Below are 22,062 nucleotides of genomic sequence, written 5' to 3'. Positions count from 1 at the left end.
GGGAATCTTCCCACCTGTCAAATGCGTCACAGCCCTACACGTGTCAAAGGATCATACGTCTGTCAGAGGAATAGTACTTCTATAAATACCCCAATGGTACTATTCTGCAGGTACATTCTCTTACACACTAAAAAAGCTTATCTCTCTCTCTCTTTTTCTCTCTCTACACCTATTGGTCCAAATATCTGACTTGAGCGTCGGAGGGGGTTTCCTCAAAACCACCCCGAGGGTAGTTTACGTTTGCATCCTGTGCAGCTTTCCAGCAAGGACGTGAGCTCTCCAGACTTGGCGGACTCTTGCGAGGACGCTAACCGTTTCAAACCGAAACAACATACGTTACTACTTAGGTGGTACTCGGCAATGTTCAAATTTGTGAAAGAATTTTTTTTATTTGGACATGGAATTCTATTACTTTATGTATTGACATCGTACTTTCTTTATGAAACATGTAAATTCATTCATATCCACATTTTGTTACCGACTACTTAACCGGTCGTATATCACAAACGATTCACACGCGACTCGCTCGAACAACGATAATATAGGGTGATAACAATAATGAACTTTAAGTGTAGTTTTTTTAACAGAATACTCAGTAATGAGAATTCATCCTCAAACATATTTTTCTTCATAAATTTACATTTTACCACACTTGGTATTGGTGTTGAGTTTAAATGAAATTTATGAACATAATCACATAATTGGATTTCAGATTTCAGTTACATACGACCACAATCATTCACTACTACCTACAAAGTAGATATCCGTGGTGTAAGTACATATACCTTCAAGGGCAGATGAGAAATGAGATTAACTCATTTGATAAGAGGTCATAAATGGTGTGAATGATAATGCATTATAGTGTAGATTTGTACTACAAATCCAACGTCATTACCTGTGGTAATGCCATTTCATCCTAAGATATCTATATTCTTCCTAAAAACTCATTACCATCCATTACCACTTGGAAATACAGTATTGGATGGTAATGAAAATTTATAAAGAAAAACCCATGTTTTGTGATAAAATTTCATTCCCATGATCATTGACATGATAACTTTTTTTTACACATTTACACTATATTTCATTACCATTATCACTATTTATGACCACTACTCAAACAGGCCGTAAGTGCCATAGTGCTGATAGAATGGCAGAAATGGGTTATTAACTTCCCAAGTACGAATATAATTACCCACCAAAGAGAATGGAGAAGACATGACACAACAACTTGCGCCCTCAAAGAATGTAAATCTCACTCATCTAGGACATGCAATCATGTATGCTGAAAAATTAATTCACCCAAAAATATGCAAGTTGAAAAGCTGTCAAATTAAAGATGGATATTGAACTTGACAAAGTCAGCTTCAATGTTCAAAAAATCAAGAAACCTTGTTTAATTGCAACATTTTTCAGCTTGCAGCACATAATATCGATTCAGGATCATGCTCAGTTGCTCACAATGTTTAGTGACGACCAAAAAAATCTGTCTACTAGCATCCTTCAATTGGCTGCATATATACTCAGTTCATTTTCATGCTGTACATAAATCATCGGTGTCATCATAAAATGAGGTAGACAGTAAAACAAAACGGCAGCATCAGAAACCCCTACATATTTCTGCCCTAGCAACAATCTGCACTGTAAACCCTGTATGATGTATATCTTCTTCAACGTATACCTAAAGTCAACTTTCTCATCGGGACTTGAAAAATAATCCCGCAGCAAAGCCCAGTCAAAATGAGCAAAACACTGCAGAGACAAAAAGACGGGTTAGAAAAAGTAATAACGGATTCTGTACATTCCTTGCTTGTAAATTCTACGTTTCCTTTAGTAGCTTGGTTAGTTCCTCGATCATCTTGTCTTTCTTGAGTTTAGAAAGTTTGGGCACCTTCTTGTGCTTTAGAATATCTTTTATTTCTGGCACTTTCAGCTTGTTTAAGCATTGGGGATCTTCAGAAAGCTTTAGTCTCAAACTTTCGAAATCATAGGCAGGCGACTCTTTTGTTTCTATTTTCTCCACAATAGTCCTCTTACTCTCAGCAATATGCAGATTTGCAGGACTAGAATCATGAACCGAATCTATTCCCCCTTCAGTGAGGGGTGATTCCAGACACATCACCAGTTCATTCCGTGACTTTAAAGCCAAACTACCCATTGCATGCACATCATCTTCCTTTGAACCACTCATTTCTTTGGAATGAATACTAGCATTCTCTATGCTGGCTCCTTGAAGTTCTCGTTTCTTGCTTCCTAAGAGTCGAGGTTGATGTCCCTCAGCGATGTCTCCTAGTTTTGTAGGCCAAATTTTGTCTGGAAAGGGACAAACTCCGTCCTCTACCACAGAAATAGGTGTATCCGATCCGCTAGACTTATCCGCATTTGAAGGGAATTGCCTTTTTCCAATCTTCCCTTGTGGCTTTAGCATCTTTCGATTGATTTGTCTGCCACCGGTGAGATTTTTCCTCTGTACTTTCTGCCCTTGTGGTTTTAGAGTAGAACTCAAACTGGATTTTTTTCTGCCATATTTGATGTGGATATCGTCAATAGTTCGGAATTGAAATTCTTTTACTTCTTGATGATCCCTAACTAGATCTCCACTCTCCTGATCTTGCGTCTTGCAAAGGAAATCATCAGCAACATGTTGAATGCTCATATCATTATCAGCCTCTTCAACCTTTACAACCACTTGTGCCTTGGCAGACAAAGATGACAAGCCGCTTCCACTGTTTTTTGTACCAGTCATGCATTCCTCACTTTCTCCATGCTGCAAAGCAATAAATTTGGAATATCCTTATTGTAGAAGTGAAAGAATGCAAACGCAATGAAACAGCAATTCAAGCAGATTTATCTTGTAATCAGAAAATCAAACTAAGTCACTAATTAAATAGCAAATTATCTGTACACCTTCTCTTATTTCTAAAAATTTAATATTGGGTTAGACCGTTGGTCAAGAGTGGTCAAGATTGGTCAGTTCTGCATTCTTGAGTCAACAAACCATGAACATTAGTTACACCAGAATAATAAACCCTCTAATTGTGGGAAGAAGTAAAGATGTTGAAACATGAATCATTGCAATTGATAAGATACTCATAAAAAGGTCGTAGAGCTCACAAAAGATCTTTTCCTCTCGGAAAAGAAAAAGGATATGGCATAACTCCCTAATATTTCCCAGTCTGACGAGGTCTTTCACTGCAGGGCATGATATAATTTGTCCAGTAGATATTCACCAGAGACGATAAAACTTTAAACAGCATTACCTCTGTCCCATTTCAAAAGTGCAGTCTTTCTTAATTAATCATGTTTGTACTTTAGCCTGAGTTGGATTCGGGTGACAAATTCATGTCTTACATGTAGATATAGATTATAGAAGGAAAGTGAACAATCAGGCTTGACTCCCAAGCATGCAAAAAAACAGAAAGTGGGAGAGTATGAAGTCACCGACCATAAAATCAAACCTGAGGTTCACATTAAATAAAACATAGAATGGCCTACGACCTTAAAGATGCAGATAAATAATGCATGTAAGAGGTTAAATGAAAAGTTAACCTGCAGAGAAGTCAAGAATCCGGTTTTTCCTTCAGATGTAAACTCATAAGCATCAATTTTTCCAGTCACTTCAACATCAGTCTTGCCCAATTCTCTGCCTTCAATTGAGTCCCTTATCACATATTTGGCAGTCTCCGAGCAAGATTCTTCAGAAACAGTGTCCGCAGGCTGTTCACCCAAAGGAAACAAAGGGGAAAAAAATGAACCATGCAATCTGATTCAAATAATTTGGACAATGGGAATCTTGCAACAGAAAGAACCAAACCTCGCAACACACAGTCTAAAACAAAGACCACATAAGTGCACAATAGTGATAACTGTATCACATGCCGTAGATATAGGCTCCGTTTGGTAGGGCGTAAAACGTTTTCCCGGAAAACTATTTTCCTCTATTTTCAGTTTTACATTGTTTGGTTGGCAAAAGAGTGTAAAACCACTTTCCCTTGGGGTAAAATTACTCTCCCAATGATGGAAAACCATTTTCCTTTCAAAATGAAGGGAAAACTATTTTCCTTATCTCTCTTGTACACTCCTCCTCACTTTCCCTTTCATTTTCCTTTCATTTCATCATTTTTTTTACATCGAACCAAACAACGGAAAACTAATTTGGAATTGTGTTTTCCATTGTAAATTGTTTTCCATGAAAATCATTTTACAAATGTTATACGCCCTACCAAACGGTGCCATAGAGAAAGTTTTTAAGCACCTTGAACTGTCTTCCAAAGTCTCTCAATAGCTCTTTGGACTCTGCACTTGATTCTGAAGTCATTTCTCTTTGTCTTAGGTCAGTGCCCATTGAGCCAGAATTGACAAGCAAGTTCATTTCATTAGACAAGTCTTCCACCTGCATTGCAAAAAAGAATAGCAGGTTAGCGTACTTTTAAACCAATTAAGGCATAGAGAAAAAGTGGTCGTTCCATGTGGGTTAGACTAACTACTTACTGAAAGGACAGGCAAGTGCACAAAACAAGGGAGGGTGATTATCAACCAACCCAAACCAATGCCTCTTACATAGAAACATCGAATAGGATATTAGACGAATCTATCTGAGTCCAAAAGGTAAAGTATTAGCTTGATGAGCAAAGTACTCTGTAAATGATAAGAATTTGTGTTGCCTGATGGTGGGAATTGAGAGTCATAGACCTAAGTTTTGTCTGAAAGAGAGAGATTAGCATCTACATAAGATGTCATCCAAATAGCTGGAGTTAGTTTGTCTATGGGATCCATGTCCAATAGTTTGCTTAAATTGAATTATTTTTCATTTGGTTGGCTTTATCATTAAGGTAACTGCATTGGTGCTTAATTGGCAATTGCCATTCACTTAAGCCCAAGAACTTGACTTTCCAACTTACTAATAAAGTGTCATCAACTAGTGGTATATAAGGTCATAACCATAAAACTGCAAGAGATTTGTGAATATCAGAAAAACATTAACACTTAAAAAGGAATAATCTTGCAAAAAATAAAAAGGGACAACATATACTCCAACCTGTTCACCGGGTGCTGCAAAATCCTTCTTAATCAAAGCAGTAATAATATCATAGATTCTCTCAGCTGGCCTTTGGACTTCTACTGTTGTGTCCATGCCATGCTCAGTTAAGATATTCTTATTTCTAAAATTCATAATTGATGTAGTCAGTAAATCTATCTTCTGCTTGAAAGTAGCACAGCAGACTTCATATGGATTCCTCTGTTCATCTGACTCAGCCCACTTCAGTTGGCATTGAAGGATAGCCAGTTCATCTTCAAGATCATGAATTTCAGCATCTGCTTTAGCTATCAGACACTGTAGCACTTGCACACAAGATTTCTCATTTTTTGCATCTTCAATGACATCTACAGTAAGCAATGAGCCAAAACATAATCATTACACTTACTCGGTGAAGGGAAGGAAAGAAGGTAAATCAGAAGATAGCAAATATATTAACAAGAAAGATTATTAGTCTTTATATATATGGAGCAGTTACTCAATTTACTCCAATAATGTTCAGACTTGATATATGTATCAGACTATCACATGAAGTGTCAAGGGAAGGCTGGGAAATATGCTGTGGACTTTTAAAGCATAGTATGGGAAAGTCATATTAGAGCTGCTGCAACTGTGAGAGGGGTTGCCACGAGCGAACACAGACAAAGAGAGAAAGAGCTAACAAACATGTTCAGAATATAGGATACATGATTTACCATGTCCATAGCCAAAGTGAAAATTACAGTGCCATCCATATCCTGCAGGAAATATAACATATGTAAGAGATGCCACTTGTTCATCTGAACCACAATAATAACAAGATTAGAAGAGATTTGAACTCTCACCATCGGATGTAACTCTTGGATCGAAATCCATGACATCAGTTAACATATGTCACATCATGCGGACAACATAAGCACCATATATCTGCATTAAAAGACACTATATCATCAAGAAAGTGCTTCCACAGAAAGTAAGTTAGCTGAAAAAGAAATGTGAAACTTAGACAATACACCGTTAGAAATAAAAAACTTACATGACCTAAAAACTCAGACAGCATTTTGTGTTCCTATAACAGAAGCGGGAGATCTGCTGAGATGCTATGACTAGATCTGTCGCGAATAAATGCAAATCAAAAACAGATATACAAAATTGAAAGAAACATATCATTTAATCAAATAATCACATAAACTCAATAAATACCGGTCTTGATTCACCTAGCAGTAGAAATCATTAAACAACTGAGGCCAGGTGTCCATAAGATCCATTCTACATTAACTAAATAATTATATGTAGAACAGTTAAGTCTTCCATATCTGGTGGCAGAAGCCCAAGGAACATGATTCAGAAAGACATGTCCAGTGACATGATGATAGACGCCAACACAGCAAGCCAAACAGGAATCGAGTAAACAATTACCACAGAACTATGAGAGAGGAACAGGGTTGGGCACCAAGAAAAATCCTCGCATCACTTTTCGAGATACAAGCACTTTGCCACTTCATATAATCCTTATACAACTCAGGCTGACTTCTCCCCTTTCTGCTCAATCAAAGATCAAGAAATTTCGTCAATACTGAAATTCCGGGTCAAATTCCATGTTAGGCCTACATCTGACTCAGACATCTCGTTGGCACCCTAGCATCCACTTGCTACTTCTACACCCAAAATTCCCATTCTAGACTTTCTTTGTCCATCATTCAACCCTATTTCTTATTTTATTACAGAAGATAGAAGGAAACACAGGTTGCTGAAGATTTAACATAGCAAACAATACTTATTTGGTTCTCTTAGATAGAGATCAAAACAGTAAAAATTTAATCATCACAACTGAAATAAATCAAAATGTCAGTTGATCAACGTAAACTAAAACTCAAAACCTTCAAAACTAAATTACGGTTTATCCATTGGATATTAGGTTAAAAAAATTACAATAACAAAACTCTTCTCTTCCTCGAAATTGCAAAACTCGTTATGAAATTCTCTTACTCAATCAATGTACACCAATTCTGTACATTATAATTTCTAACATCTGCATAATACAACAGTGACGAGTCTAACATAAATTATAGTATAAGAGTTGCAAAATCATAAGCTCACTTCGATTCGACAATGAAACTATTAATGCGACTACATCAAGCAATAAAGTTCATCAATTAACATATGCATGAGTAAAATAGACTAAAATTCCGCCTCCGATCATCAAACTGATAGCGTTCCGCAACACAATTTCACCAACTGATTTCCAAAGTAGCATCAAATTACCAATATTGATCATGATTCAAGCATCTTTTAACAATTTCGCTATATAATTTATTTCTCAAAAACAGCAATTCAACAGTAGCTAAAAACCAGAAGAAATCGAGAAAATGACATCGGAAATTTCAACATCATCAAAATTGAAAGATCAAGAAACAAAAATTCATATAAAGAATGAAATTCAGAGAGTAGTAGAAGTAAATTACCTGCAATTTCGAAGAAAAAAGTAGTGAAGATTTTCTAGGGTTTCGCGAAATTCGGAGGAGAGAGAGTGGGGAAGAAAAAATGAGCAAAGTAGAAGAAGTATCAGCTTGGACTAGGACAGTAGGACTAGTGAGGAGTGAAGAAAGGAAGTTGGCGTCCTGCAGAATGAATTAATAGTAAAGTGGGGACTCCGCCTTCTTCTTCTTCTTCTCATTCTTCGCTTTTTTTACTTTCTTTTTATTTTCTCTCTCTTACTATGTTTTGTTTAAGTTTGGGCCGTCATTTTCTGGACACGTAGGAGCAGTACAATTGTTTTGGACCCACTACATAATTCTTTCGTCTTTAAATTCTCCCGTCTTCCAAGTTGTCATGGACTCATGGGTCAAGGTGAGAAAATGCAAATTGATCCATATGGAAATCATAGAGGTGATCATAGATCGAGTTAGTCTAATCTATCTCTATTATATAAGTCAAGGGAGGAGGTGTGGTGTCCTCTTTTGAAGTGACTAAAATACCCTTAATTATCTAATTAATGGAATAAAAAAATTACAAAAGCAAATCATTTAAAAATTATCATTCCAACTTGCCATTTAAAACAAGTTTAAAATGGTATATGCATCAAATACTTCAATCAAAAATTAAAAAAATGGACACAATATATTTATACCTTATAAAAAAAAGATGGCATACATAACGTGCACATGAAAAGTCTGAACATTCACTACCTTTGATACTCTTTAATTCAGTTAAACCAACTCATTATTTTTGTTCTTTCTGTTCAATATTCATTTACAAAAATTAATGTTAACAATCACTCACAACCTTTTTATTTTTTTACATTAGCGAATTAATATATCTAAATTCATCTAACTGTTGAATTTTTCACATTTAAGTTTAATCATAAATAAAGTACAAATGGAGTATCTAATAGAATAACAAATTTTGAAATTAACGCACGCATCGCGTGCATATGAAGGCTAGTACTAATATATTAAAAGGCGTGCGTGAACGAGGAACGGTGCCACGTGGCGCTCTCCTAGGAAGTTTTAGTTCATGTAATCCATGTACAATTAAAAAAATTAGAAATTGCATAGTATAGGTTTTGATCCCATGACCTCATGGTTCATGTACTAAAGTTTTAACCACTTTACCAAGTTGTATTTAGTGTTATCATATCAAAGTACAATATTAATAAATGAAAATGTTTCTTACCCGTGGCATAGCCCGGGCCTAATAACTAGTTTAGGCTTAAAAAGTGGCATGAAGTCTCGAGGAGGGGTGGGCCTAGCTTGGGCCAAAATTTTCTCAACAAAACTCATTATTTTAGAGCAGGACAAAATTTAGCCTAAATTTACTTATTTAGATTCCTCATGGCCCGACTTTTTGTCAAAAACTTGCCCATAACCAGCCCAGTTTCGGGGGTGGTTCGAGTTGGGCTCATGTTGATCATCTCTAGTGAACAACAACATATTTGGTGTGAATGTCATGGTAGTATCGTATAAAATGTCTAGTTGCTTATTATGAGTGTAAAGGCTATTTCTAACAATATATAGTGGCATATGCTAAAGGGAATTTCGTTATTCATCGTGAAAGTCGATGCTTTCTCACCATGACATTAATGGATAATGCAAAGTGAGTAATTGTGGTTTGAATCTCCTCATCCGTAAATGCTACAATTGAATAAAAAGCTACGGAATGATTGGTTCCTTAGGATGGATAGGATATCCTAATACTTGAAATAAGGCTATTAATGGATCAAGAATTGGAGTTTCCAAACGAAAAATGTATATGTTGAATAAACATCACTAAAAGCTTGAGGTTTCTCAAGAATGCTTGGTAACAAGAGCCAAGGCAATCACACAATGAGCAAGTCATTCCATGAAGAGCAGGAAAATTACAAACTATCTAAATCAAGTTGTGATAATGCTATATTTTTTATAGTGACATTGAATGTGCGGGGAATAGTGGTTAACTAAAACCGGATTAAATTAAACTAAAGTTAATTTGATGTTACGAGCAATAGCTATAGGATTAGGACTCTTCCTAACATGCGATAACTTACAATAAAACATGTACACATTAATTATACAATTAACAAGATTGATTAAGAAGAAGAGGTATTTCCCAAAATATATAATACCTAGTGTCCAAGCATAGGTTTCACTCCAAAACTAAGATTTCAAACATTGTTTTGTTCCTAGATTTTACCAACCGACACAACTACGAAATTTGTTTCTCTTAACGTACAACTCAGTGATACTTTCATTCTTGAACATTTATAAACCTAGATTTGAAAGCGAGAGTTAGAAGTTTGGTGTTATCAAATATCTTCTTTTTATAAGTGATAATCAAGGTTCGACATACTAGATCTATAGGAGAAAGATGATAAGTGAGAGTTAAGCCTCTAATTGATGATGATGTCATTGCAAGAGCAGAGATGTTGAACTACCGAGTTTAGACCTTGAGTATTCCGTTTCCTTTAGCTTATCCAAATTTTATATAGGATCTCATAATATTCTAAAAATAGACAAACCCATGCAAAAAAAGAGAATATATATTAAAAATGACCTCAATACAACTACTATAGCCTAAATCTCTATGAAGATGCACCTAAAAACCTCCCAGTGATCTCCCCTCTCCTTTTCTCTCTCTAAAAACTCTAGCCTCTCTTACCCCTTCTTCATCAATTAGGGGGCTGCCATGGATGTTTTCATCCATGGTAAGCCCCTCTTTCCCTTTTATTTTCAGTTTTTAGTTCATTTTCTTGTTTTGTTCAATAAATTAGTATCTCTTTATGAGATTTTCTCAAACCCTTTTATAGGGTTTTTAGTTTCTGTTTTGGAAATCTCCTTCTCCCCTATGGGAGTTGTGAGTATGATTCTTTTGTTTTTAGGTATGAGAAATTATTCTTATTGGTTGAATTTCAAGATTCAACATGAAGAATTAGGGTTTCACAACTTCTGTAAAATTATGGAAGACTATTGGAGTAAGTTCATCCCAAAATTTCCGCATCTGCAGATCGTATGCCGAACCAGAGCGAACTCACAGATTGCATTGCTTCAGATGAAGATTTTTATTAAGGCAAAATTAAGTCAAATCTGCGATGTTTACATTTCTAGGGTGATATGTATTTCTATTAGAATTTTATGTTTTTCAGAAATGACTTGTAAGTGTCGTTTGGCGAAATATTAATGAAATCCCTTTTCTTTCTTTCAAAAAAAAAAAAAAAAACCTCCCAGTGATAAGTTTTTCTTTTTATTGAAATTGTTCCAAATTATTTGGTTATTACGCGTTTTTTTCAGTTTCCTCTTGAGCGAAAATCCAATTTATGGGAGTCATATGTGGAATCTACTCGACTAAACTCCAACTTAACAATTTGGTGCCCTTCAAATGTCCTCAACGAAGAAGGCTTATCATGATTGACCATTAAACATTCAGAAGAATCTATGGCTTTTGAACCACAATTCACCTATGTGACGCTTCTATATCATATTGTAATTGTAAATATTATTTCATTAGTCTCGATCCTTTTTTTTAATTATTAACTTTTTACAATTTTTACTGATAGATAATTAGAGATATTAATGGTCAAAAAGTGTAGGCAAATATAATAAATTAAAGTGCTACAAATATCTAAGGAGTTTAGTTTCGAGGTGTCAGATTATGTTTTTGGAATTAGTAATTCGGCCATTTAATGTTGCAAAATCGATAACCAACAAGAGTTTTCTTACTTTTCAGTGGCTCATGGAAAATATAGATAATAGATTTATATTACATTGATTTTATTGGTCAAATTGTGTGTTAGCTTACGTGACACTCTTAATACTCTTGAAAAAAGCCTCCTTTATACTAACAATTTGGTTTCTAAATAAGTGCAACAGTTTGATTTTCACGCTTGTTAAAGCACAACTTTAACCATTAATATATCTAATTATGTATTTATAAAAGTTATAAACTGCTGATATTATTAAAATATCCATTGAAACAAATCCAATAACATGTTATATGATCGTTTTTATTTTTATATATTAGTAAAAGAAAATACGGTTAAAATGAGGGGTGTGAATAGTGCAAAAGTCATAGTGTTGCACTTAAAAAGAAACAGAGGAAGTATATATGTATATATTAGTTATATTAGTTATATAGCCTGTGCGATCAACCATTAAGCTAACCTTAATCCTCGTTTGATAATGAATATGTCATACTACTCTGTCAGTCCCAAAATATAGTTCTATCTTATTTTTGCATGATCTCCAACAAGTATCTTTGACCATATATGATTAGTTACATTTTAATAAAAATTATATTTCCTCCGTTATGTTTTAAATGAAACATTGGGTGAAATGACACTATTCATTAATCAATTTTGACTCCAATTTATCATCATTATATAATGAAAAACACAATCAAGTGGGATCTTGTTAGATTCGTCTCGATACATACTATTGAATTATCTTTTATATATTTTTTACGCATGCACAACTAAATATATTAATGATTAAAGAAGCATGTTGAGTTGCGTGAAAAAACAAACGTTTCATTTGAAACAGGACGGAGGAAGTATAAAGTTTAATTTATACATAAAACTACACATTTAAAATGAATCTAACAATATCTCACATTAGTATAATTTTTTTATGAGAGTATTTGGTCAAAGGTTTTAAGTTTGACCATGAAAAATGAAATGAGAACTACTACCTCTGTTTTTATTTAGTTGCAATATTTTGACTTTCACACTTGCCAATGTACAATTTCAAATCGTTTTATCTCTAATTGTATGTAAGTAAAAATTATAAAAATTTGATATTATGAAAGCTTACATCGAAACGAATCAAACAAGACCCCACATGACTATATTTTGTTTAACATATAAATCAATAAATGTGGTCAAATAAGAGAACATGAATAGTGCAATTTGTCAAACGTTGCAACTAAAAAAGAACGGAGGTAGTATATTTTAGAACGTATGGAGTTCATAGAAGTAAGAACCGGGAGTTGATTTTTAACCAATATGGAATTTCTAAATAATAATGTATTTGTATATGAAACGGAATAAGAGTTTAGACCTCTGTATGTGTGACGTAACCTGTCGTTAGGCTAAGTTACTTCGATAATCTTAAAATTATGATTTCCATTACGAAAGATAAAATGATACAAAAATTACTAAAAGAGGCGGTCTAATTTTAATATAAAAGTAGACCTTGTCACTAAATGAATTAAACTAGTCACCGAAAGAAATTAACCTAGTCACGATTGGACTAATTCTCTTTTTAACATTGGGCTTACCATTGCCTAATTTTAATTTAAAAATAGGTGGTCTCTTACAAGACAAATTGAGTTTGAGAAAAAATAAAAAGACAAGTACAAGGGTCTGACAAAATAGAAAAACTAAAGAGTATTGAACTTGAGATAAATAAGAAAATTAGTATAAGTTTGTCGTTATTGGAAAATTTGACTATTTGAATTATTAGAAACTTACGTAGCTGCAAGTTTAACTCTCATATATGTTTGAATTTTATTACAATGGTAGCTTAAAATAAAATGTAGAAGGAAAAATTATAAAATGTTGCATTGATTCTTATTATTATCATTTATAAAACTAGTTTTATATGCACACGATGTGTGCGAAAATATGTAGAAATTTTTTTTTAGGAATGTAGAAAATTAAATTAATTGTTAATTATATATAATAAATTAGGGATTTTTGAATTGTTGACATATTTTTTTTGTATTGTTTTTTTATCTTTTTTTACTTTTTTAATTAATTAGATACGTAGTTTCCTTTTCTATTTTTACTTTTTTTATTTTTTAATTATAGTAAGTAGTTACTCTTTTTTTTTTTAACTTTTTGGTACCGTACCCCTCTTGACATATGGAATAGAGATGAACGATGTAAATTTAGGTGACTACTTGTGTAAAAACTATATTTCAAACCTAATATAAGTATGAGATAGTATTGTGTCGGACTCGTCCGACCATAATCTTGGTCGGACGACTTTCAGGTGGTACCAATTTTTTTTCAGGTAGTCTTCATTTTTTTTCAGGTGGTTCCAATTTTTTTTCAGGTAGTCTTCATTTTGTTTTCAGTTAGTCTTCTTTGTTTTTCAGTTGGTTTTTGTGCTTCAGTTAGACTTACTTGGGTTTCAGTTGGTCTTAATTCTTTTTCAGGTAGTCTACATTTTTCTTCAGGTAGTCTTCATTTTGTTTCAGTTAGTCCATTATTTCTTTCAGTTGGCCCATTATTTCTTTCAGTTGGTCCAACTGAAAGAAAAGAAAGTCCAACTGAAAGAAAAGAAAGTCTAAGTGAAAGAAAAGAAAGTCTAAGTGAAAGAAAACAAAGTCCAACTGAAAGAAAAGAAAGTCCAACTGAAAGATAAGAAAGTCCAACTGAAAGAAAAGAAAGTCTAACTGAAAGAAAACAAAGTCTAACTGAAACAAAACAAAGTCCAACTGAAAACAAAACAAAGTCCAACTGAAACAAAACAAAGTCCAACTGAAAATGGAAAATAGGAAAAGAATGAAGACTCACATTAAGAATTTCATGAAGAAAACCCTCATACAAGTACTGGAATCTAATCAACATCACAAGGTAAACGCCATTCAAGTCCAACTTTGTGTTTTCTTTGTACTGTACTGTACTCGCCATTCCAAAAATTGCAAAAAAAAACACACCATTCAAGTGTACTGTACTGTACTCACCATTCCAGACTTCCAGTGTTAACTTTGTGATGTTCTTGTTTGCATTTCTTTAACTTGGGTAGTTTTCTTTGTCATCAATATATATGTCTTCTTGCAAAAAGACATCTTCTTCCTTTATGGCCATCAGATATTATTCGTTTACTAATCGATAATGGTTAGCAATTGGTGAAAAAGAGACGATGAGTTTCTTGCCTGGCTATAGTGCCATGGAGGAAGGAATTGGGATGCTTCTGCTTGGCTGCCTTAAAACCCCTCTCAGGACTAGTCTCATTCACATTGGAAGATAGAATGTAAAGATGATGTTTTGTTCGAGAGCCTGTAGTCATTGGATCATTTAAAGATGAAAATTGATTCATGGACTTGCAGACAGTTGGGTTGTAACTCATGGCTTTAATGCCTTAATAATAAATACCGACAAATTATCAAAAAAAAAATTGGTGAAAAAGAGGTGGTGATTGAAGAAGAAGATGAAGAGTCATCTTGGTGAAGTCCTTGCATCTTCTTCGTCTTCTTCTTTGCGTTTGCTCTGCGCGTCCGACGGAATGTATTGGGTCAGACGGTCTGACCCAATACTTTCACTATAAGTATATAACTATTCAATTTATGTTACTCGTCCATTTAGTGTTATGCATGCATAATATTATGACAATGACTATGGGTTAAACGAGTATACAAGCAATCCATATAATAAATAGGCAGATGATGATTGATTTTTTTCAACCTTATTGTAAAATAAGTTAGTCTTGATTGAGTTATTTTCAACTTATTTCAAATTACAAACCCTATTTGATCTGACTTGATTCGATCCTAGTGGTGTCCCTCCATTACGTAATCTTTATATTACTACCTTTTATTAAAAAAATCTTTATATTACTACCTTCATTTCTAAAAGATTGTTACACTTTGACATTTTTCACTATTTACAAGAGTGTATTCATCATATACCCGGGTGTACCATGCATCATGTGTATGGTACATCCAAGGATATTTTTTTGCTCATTTGTTCATTTGGAACTCTACTTATTATGGGATTATGCTCATTTGGAGGTTTCAAATGAGTAAAAAAAAATAGCCTTAGGTGTACCATGAGTATGGTACACCTGTACACCCGGATGTATGATAAAAATTCCCATATTCACAAATTTCATTTTGACCATCGTTTTGCATTAACAGACGTAAAATGAAAGAAGGTAACAATTTTTACTCCAATCTTAGAGCCTAGAGGTAGTTACCATTTGACATAGCCACATAGGTGGGTAATTGAGTAAAGATTTTGTTGGCCATGAAGTTTTTCTTAATGATAACAAAAACCCTTACTCCAACTTATTCCCAAATCCCAACTTCAATCGGATACAACTCCTATTCTATATTGAATTTCATAAACATATTAGTAATCCACTTCTAAATAAGATTAATGTCTAATTAAGACTTAAGAGTGTGACATTCTTTAATCTCTCCCAAACACAAACACCACGCTTTCTATCTTCTTCCCATCTTCTGTGAACGTCCCCACAAAACTCAAAACATAAAACATTTCCCTCTCTATCCTCTCCTTGATCCTTCTACCTCTCAAACACCCAAAAAAACAAAACAATTTTTTTCAAAGTTTCCAAATCTGACATTATATCAAATTACTCTAAAAAATTTCATTTAACCCATCTATTATAAATACCTTGATCCATTTTCCATTGAAGCTCCACTTAGAGCTTCTTCTTCTTCTTCAAATCCACAGATCTCCAAAAATAAAAATTAAAATAAAAAATACCCAATTGAAGAAAAGAAGAAATAAAGAGATGCCATTAAATAAAGAATTGATCTTTATAGGATCATTAATCATATTATGGTATTCTTCAAATATTGGGGTTTTGTTATTAAACAAACTTTTACTCTCAAATTATGGATTTGGGTTCCCAATTTTTTTAACAATGTGTCATATGTCAGCTTGTGCATTTCTTAGCTATGTATCCATTGTTATTTTTAAGGTTGTTCCTTTACAAAGAGTTAAATCAAGATCACAATTCCTAAAGATTGCAACTTTAAGCCTAGTTTTTTGTGGGTCTGTTGTGGGTGGTAATATTTCATTGAGATATCTTCCTGTTTCCTTCAATCAAGCTGTGGGTGCTACGACGCCGTTTTTTACTGCTGTTTTTGCTTATTTTATGACCTTTAAGAGAGAAGCTTGGGTTACTTATGCTTGCCTTCTTCCTGTTGTTGGTGGTGTGATCATTGCTAGTGGGGTAATTTTCTAACTTTTCTTCTTGATTTTTCTTACTATTATTATTATTATTATATATTGTATATATTGCTTCTTTTTTTAATTCTTATGTGTAGATTATTTTATGATTGTTGATAGTTTCCCTCATGTTATCTGCTTGAGTTTGGTGATTTTTTTAACTTTTTTGTTTTGTGAAATTTGAATTTGGGTTTTTTATTGTTTTGGGTTTTGATTTGTTCAAAATAAAAATTTTTGTTGTCTTTTGATCAGTTTATGAACTTTAGTTATGCAGTAGAGAACTGGAAAAACAAATCAGATCTAGAATTCTTTGCTGATGAAGGGTGATTGATTTAAATTAGCTTTATGTCTTCAGAAAAGGGATATTTTAGAATGTGAGATTTTGTATGATGTAGCATTCTAATTGTCCACAAGTAGAGTAGTGAGGTCTCTAGAGATTGAACATGATATTGTGCAATGTACCTTATTATGCTCCAATCTGGTCATTCTTGATGGATCTATCACTTTACAGTTCACAAGGTGGTTCATCGATTGGATTCTCGAAGAGAAGTAATAGTTTCCTATCGAAGATAGACTTAGACTTACTGTTGCTCAAGTTGTTGGGGGGTTTCATGAATACTTAGGAGGTATATTTGGTAAAATTATCCTTGATATTGGATAATTTTGTTCATGTTTGAGATGGGGTTATATGACTTGTAAATGGATATGGGGATATAGGAACCGAATTGCTTGTTTATTGATTAGCTTTCGCGAATAATTAACCTGGTTTTATATAATTAATAATATCAATATTGAATTTAGACCAAGTCAATATATTTTCAGTGTTGCCCTTTTGGAATTGTTGTACAAATTGAAGACTATAATGTTTGTGCATTGAATGACGAAAGTTGTTCTTGTTAGGCACGGAGTTAGAGCAAGAAAATCAGACATATTTTCTTAATACGAGATCTTGTGGATTTTTATAGGGGGAGCCAAGCTTTCATTTGTTTGGATTTATAATGTGCCTAAGTGCAACTGCAGCAAGGGCCTTCAAATCCGTTCTCCAGGGTATCCTACTCTCTAATGAAGGGTGAGTTTCCAGTTTTGGACATCTATCTTGTCAATGAGATCAATACAGTAATCTCAAAAACATATGTGAACTTACTATGGAAGTTTGAGCGCACAAGATTTACATACTTCCTTGTTTTCTACAACATTAGATGATATAAAATAAAATAATATCAGGTGGGGTATTGGCTATTGATGGACTGGCTCAATATATACATTCCATTGCATAATTTAAACTAATCTATAATCAAATATAATAATGGTTAGAAATGTACATTGGAGACTGCAAAAATGCAAATGTTGCAACTAGTAAGACAGAGAGTATAATTCTAGATTAAGAGCCTAAATAGCAGTATACAAATGTAAGCAGGAAACAAAAACAATTATTTCAATTTTCAATAAATTGAGGCAAATTAAGGATTATGTGTTGTTATTAATCAATTACAAGAGTAGAGCATAATGCTTTTGACCTTGTAGAAGTAGAATAATAAATAGCCATCATTTTCCACTCTCCTACTATAACATCTATGTTTGTCTACTTGTCGGCCCATGGTTCAGTTGCTAGATATAAGAGTATAAAATTCCACATAAGTGACTATTAGTTTGGTCTGCTAAGAGCATGTACAATGGTACATGGCTCTCCATTTAGCTCTCCACTCTCTCTCATCTATCTTCTCTCTTAAACCTATTCTCAAGAACTATATTTAAAAACACCTAACAACAATAAAACTCTTTAAAAAGCTCTGCATTTCACTTTTTATTGTTTGGTGGTCCTCATGTCAATAAATGAACGTTATTTCATATTATGATCAAAGTCTTATAAATAAAGTTATTCATATAAATTAAGTATAATTACAAAAAAAATTACCTTTTTCATAATTTATGTTATGTGGAATTTTTTTTTAAAATATATTAATTTTGAATGCTAATATTTAGTTTCATAATTAAAAAAAAAAGATAGTAGATTTTGTGTATGAAATATATCCAATATTAGGCTCATTTTATAAGTAAAGGAAAATTATAGTTGTTGGGATAGTAATTATTACCATCTTTTTTTCTATTTATATAAAAAAGATCATTATATGATTGCAAGAAGAAAATAAAACTTAAGTAATTGCAATAGTATATGGGCTCCACACATTGAGAGTCACCTCTCCTTCAACCCAAATGGTATCTCCCCTAAGAACTACTTTGCAAAGTGTGTCCATGGAGAGACACACCCAAGAGCCCCATTATTGGGTAAGAGGTAGAAAAAAAAACAACTTTCTTTTAACAATGTATATGATAGCTAGTCCTTAATAATGATAATGGAAGTAAAGTTTTGTGTAGTTTTTGCAAGAAAGGTCTTATGCTAGTGTCTACGGTAATGCAAATCTATCCAAAGCATGTGTTTATATATTTCCGTTGCCATTCATTACCACCTCTACTTGTGGTGATGAAAGTCGCACACATGTCAGAGGCGGAGAAGCTTTATCATGAGATTTTCCTTACAAAAGTATGTGTATAATCATTATCATTATCGCCACTAATTACCTCCTATCAAACAGACCATAAGTGCATGTGCACTAATCAAGTTCCTTTCCATAATCCCCCTGCCTGTGATAGAACTATAGAAGTCAGAGACCTAGATTTGCACACGAATGAAGAACATGGTCATGACTTCCGACAGATGACATGGTGTAAGCACGGGGCCATCAATATTAAGAAATTTGCAGTACATGACACAGTGCTGATGGCCTTCTTTCATGTATTATACTTTTGATGCGACATTTTAAGAAAGGATCAAGAGAGTAGTACAGGACACGTCATTGTGCATAGCATTTGAAAGCATAACTAAACTCATCGTCTGGTGTATATCTTTTTTAAGGTTAAAATTTTATGAGTGTATATGGCATATCATTATCGGACAATGTAACCATACCTAAAAGTTCTCCTAAATGTGCATATCATATTTCTTTCTTATCATACATATTTTTCTACACTAAAGTTCTTAGGAATCAAAACAGGTAAAAGAGAACACACCCTTTTCCAATAGTATATTACTGCATGATAGTTTCTTTCCCAAATGGCTTATTATGAAACAAGGTCCAAACTGAGGGGAAATTAGGACTCATGTTTTCTGTTTGGATGTGTTCCTGTTAGAATTTTAGTTATTCTGACATGACCTATTTGTTTTTCCAGGGAGAAGTTAAACTCGATGAACTTGATGTTGTATATGGCCCCAATTGCAGTTGTCGCCTTGATTCCGGCTGTATTCATAATGGAGACCAATGTACTAGAAGTTTTTGTCTCTCTCGGAATTCAGCATAAATTTATGTGGATACTTCTTATATTGAACTCAGTCATGGCGTATTCGGCCAATTTGTCCAATTTTTTGGTGACAAAGTATACAAGCGCTCTAACTCTCCAGGTTTGATTTTGAGTTGCCACTTTTTTGGTTGTTCTACTTTTTTTTTTGGGTATGCAACTTTTTACTTGTTACATGCCAATGGCTAATTAACATAAGGAAAAAGAAGGTAAGGGAAAAGGAAGGAAATCGTGGCTATTTCCCTTTAGGAAGGAAACTGTTTTCCACACTTGGGAAGACTTATTTTTACCACTTGATATAGTTTATAAACCAAATCAAAGAGAAATGGAAACCCATCTCTAGGAAAACAATTTCCTTCCTCCAAACCACTCTCTTAGTCCTCATAAAGTAAATTAATTTTTACGAGTTATTCCCTGTGTTCCAATTTAATCATGACAGTCTGAATTTCATCCTTGCTAATGCACAACTTTGACCATTATTATTTTTATTTATCAATTAGTAAATGTTATTAAAAGTTGAAATATTGAAGATATATACTGAGATAGTTGAGTTAGTCCAACATCTTATAAAATAACCTTTGTTTTTATACATTAGTGAAAAAAAAAAGTATGGTGAAAGTGAGTTATGTGAATAGTGCAAAAGTCATGTTATTGCTATCAAATGGAACGGAGGGAGTACAAGTTGATGGCTGAATATCTATTGTTTATCCGTGAACCTGACTAGTCATTAGTCTTCTCATGCCTTATGCACTAATTATTCGCTTCACTCACTGAATGTGTCAATGGTCCATCTCCAGGTATTAGGCAATGCAAAGGGCGCTGTTGCTGTCGTGATCTCAATACTTATCTTCCGAAATCCAGTAACAGTAATTGGTATCGGTGGTTATACAATGACTGTTCTCGGAGTAATTGCTTATGGAGAGACAAAGCGCAGATACAAGTAGTAGATTATTCATCATTCAATTTGTGTTCTTCTTCCTTTATAAATTTGTATGAATATTTGATTCTTTTATGAGGGATGGGTTAGATAGGTATATCTAGGTAAGTAAGTATATTTTGTCAATTATTTGGGTGTTTTCAGCCCTTGTACTCTAGTAAAGTAGTATATATCTTCATTAGAGTGTTGCATGTTGATAGAGATTAGAGAGAGGACAGGATGAAGAGAGCTTAATTTTATTTTTGGTGTACTTTTTCTGCGCACCCGGTGGATAAGCGTCAGGAAACTCTTGGTGAGATTATAGAGATGGTGTTTATGTGCATTTTGACATGTTTAGCATCGGCTTTAAAGGGAATTACTGTTGAGAATTGGGATCATGAGAAAAGTTTGTTCTCGATCGTCTTGTTTTATCTCATATGTGCATCTTATTTAGTTGTCATGATTCATCTGTCACGTGTTACTTTCTCTCATTTTATGGGATTTATTCCAAGTGATTGTCGTACATCCAGAGAAAATTTTAGGTTTCTTTGCAACATTTTTGACTTTTAAGCCCTCCAATGCCCAAACATGAACAGTAATGATCATTTCATTGCTCGACTTTACATATTTTACTCAAAAGAAATTAAATTGATGACAGAATAAGAAGTTTAAACCAAAAACAAAAAATAAAAAAAAAATCCATGATTAGTTTACACAATTTGAGTTAGTGATATTGTCCTAGCAAGTAAGGTTGTAATTGTTTTTTTTCCCAAAAAATAGTAAGGTTGATCTAATAAAAGTTGTCTCAACTGTTTTAATACTTCCTTCGTAACATAATAATTGCAACAAATGAATATTGTATACTTACAGATGTGTTGTAGTTATTATATTACCCAAAAAAAATACTACGCGTTAAAAAAAATTCATACTTGGAAAGTTCTCGTCAATATTCTGTCTCCTCTTAGAAAGTTGCACACTTAGGGGAATGAGTCCAGTTCTTTCAATGCAATCAAGTGGCTTCATCCAAATGTTGGTGGCACCAACTCCAATCGTAACATAAGAACGATGCATAACTTCATTTTGCGAAGAAAGTCATGAGCCAAAGAACTACTTGAAGTACTTCTGGAAGTTGCTTCAATTTCACATCTTTTCTCATACCTTTAATTTCCCGCTACTCCAATTGCACCATTATCTCAAGTGTACATTTTAAAATACTTTTATCTTGGTATCCGAGACCATATGAAATTTTACTTTAAGACCTTCTTTCATTTATATCAAGCTTCGTTTATATTATTTTAAAAACCTCTTCTACAATGTCAAGTTTGGTTGATGTTTATAAAGTAGTTTCATTTTAGATACCTCCACCCAAATGAAAGTTAA

General features: G+C 33.6%; 2 protein-coding genes across 6 annotated transcripts; one reads left to right on the top strand and one right to left on the bottom strand.

Moving 5' to 3' along the window:
- Window positions 1-1,311: 1,311 nt before the first annotated feature.
- On the bottom strand, window positions 1,312-7,714 carry LOC104889390 (uncharacterized). Of its 5 annotated transcripts, XM_048641634.2 has the most exons (10): window positions 7,483-7,714; window positions 6,437-6,559; window positions 6,221-6,333; window positions 6,054-6,129; window positions 5,863-5,944; window positions 5,734-5,775; window positions 5,039-5,385; window positions 4,256-4,393; window positions 3,550-3,717; window positions 1,312-2,767 (listed from the first exon to the last, which is right to left on the bottom strand). In XM_048641634.2, exons 5-10 carry the CDS (start codon window positions 5,906-5,908, stop codon window positions 1,820-1,822), a joined length of 1,689 nt encoding a protein of 562 aa, XP_048497591.1. In that variant the 5' UTR covers window positions 5,909-5,944; window positions 6,054-6,129; window positions 6,221-6,333; window positions 6,437-6,559; window positions 7,483-7,714; the 3' UTR covers window positions 1,312-1,819. The 5 variants fall into 5 exon arrangements, with proteins under 5 accessions (XP_048497591.1, XP_010672897.1, XP_010672898.1 ...); XM_010674595.4 differs by having other exon boundaries at window positions 6,235-6,559; XM_010674596.4 differs by lacking the exon at window positions 6,221-6,333.
- A 7,823-nt stretch (window positions 7,715-15,537) lies between these two features.
- On the top strand, window positions 15,538-21,097 carry LOC104889389 (UDP-URONIC ACID TRANSPORTER 1). Its single transcript, XM_010674592.4, has 4 exons — window positions 15,538-16,416; window positions 17,378-17,481; window positions 19,641-19,869; window positions 20,564-21,097. Exons 1-4 carry the CDS (start codon window positions 15,973-15,975, stop codon window positions 20,708-20,710), a joined length of 924 nt encoding a protein of 307 aa, XP_010672894.1. The 5' UTR covers window positions 15,538-15,972; the 3' UTR covers window positions 20,711-21,097.
- The last annotated feature ends 965 nt before the right edge of the window (window positions 21,098-22,062 follow it).

Source organism: Beta vulgaris, chromosome 3 (assembly GCF_026745355.1).
Source record: "Beta vulgaris subsp. vulgaris cultivar EL10 chromosome 3, EL10.2, whole genome shotgun sequence".
In the NCBI taxonomy this organism is placed as follows: domain Eukaryota; kingdom Viridiplantae; phylum Streptophyta; class Magnoliopsida; order Caryophyllales; family Amaranthaceae; genus Beta; species Beta vulgaris.
Note: the sequence above shows the minus strand (reverse complement) of the source record. Positions and strands in the feature narration are given on the sequence as shown.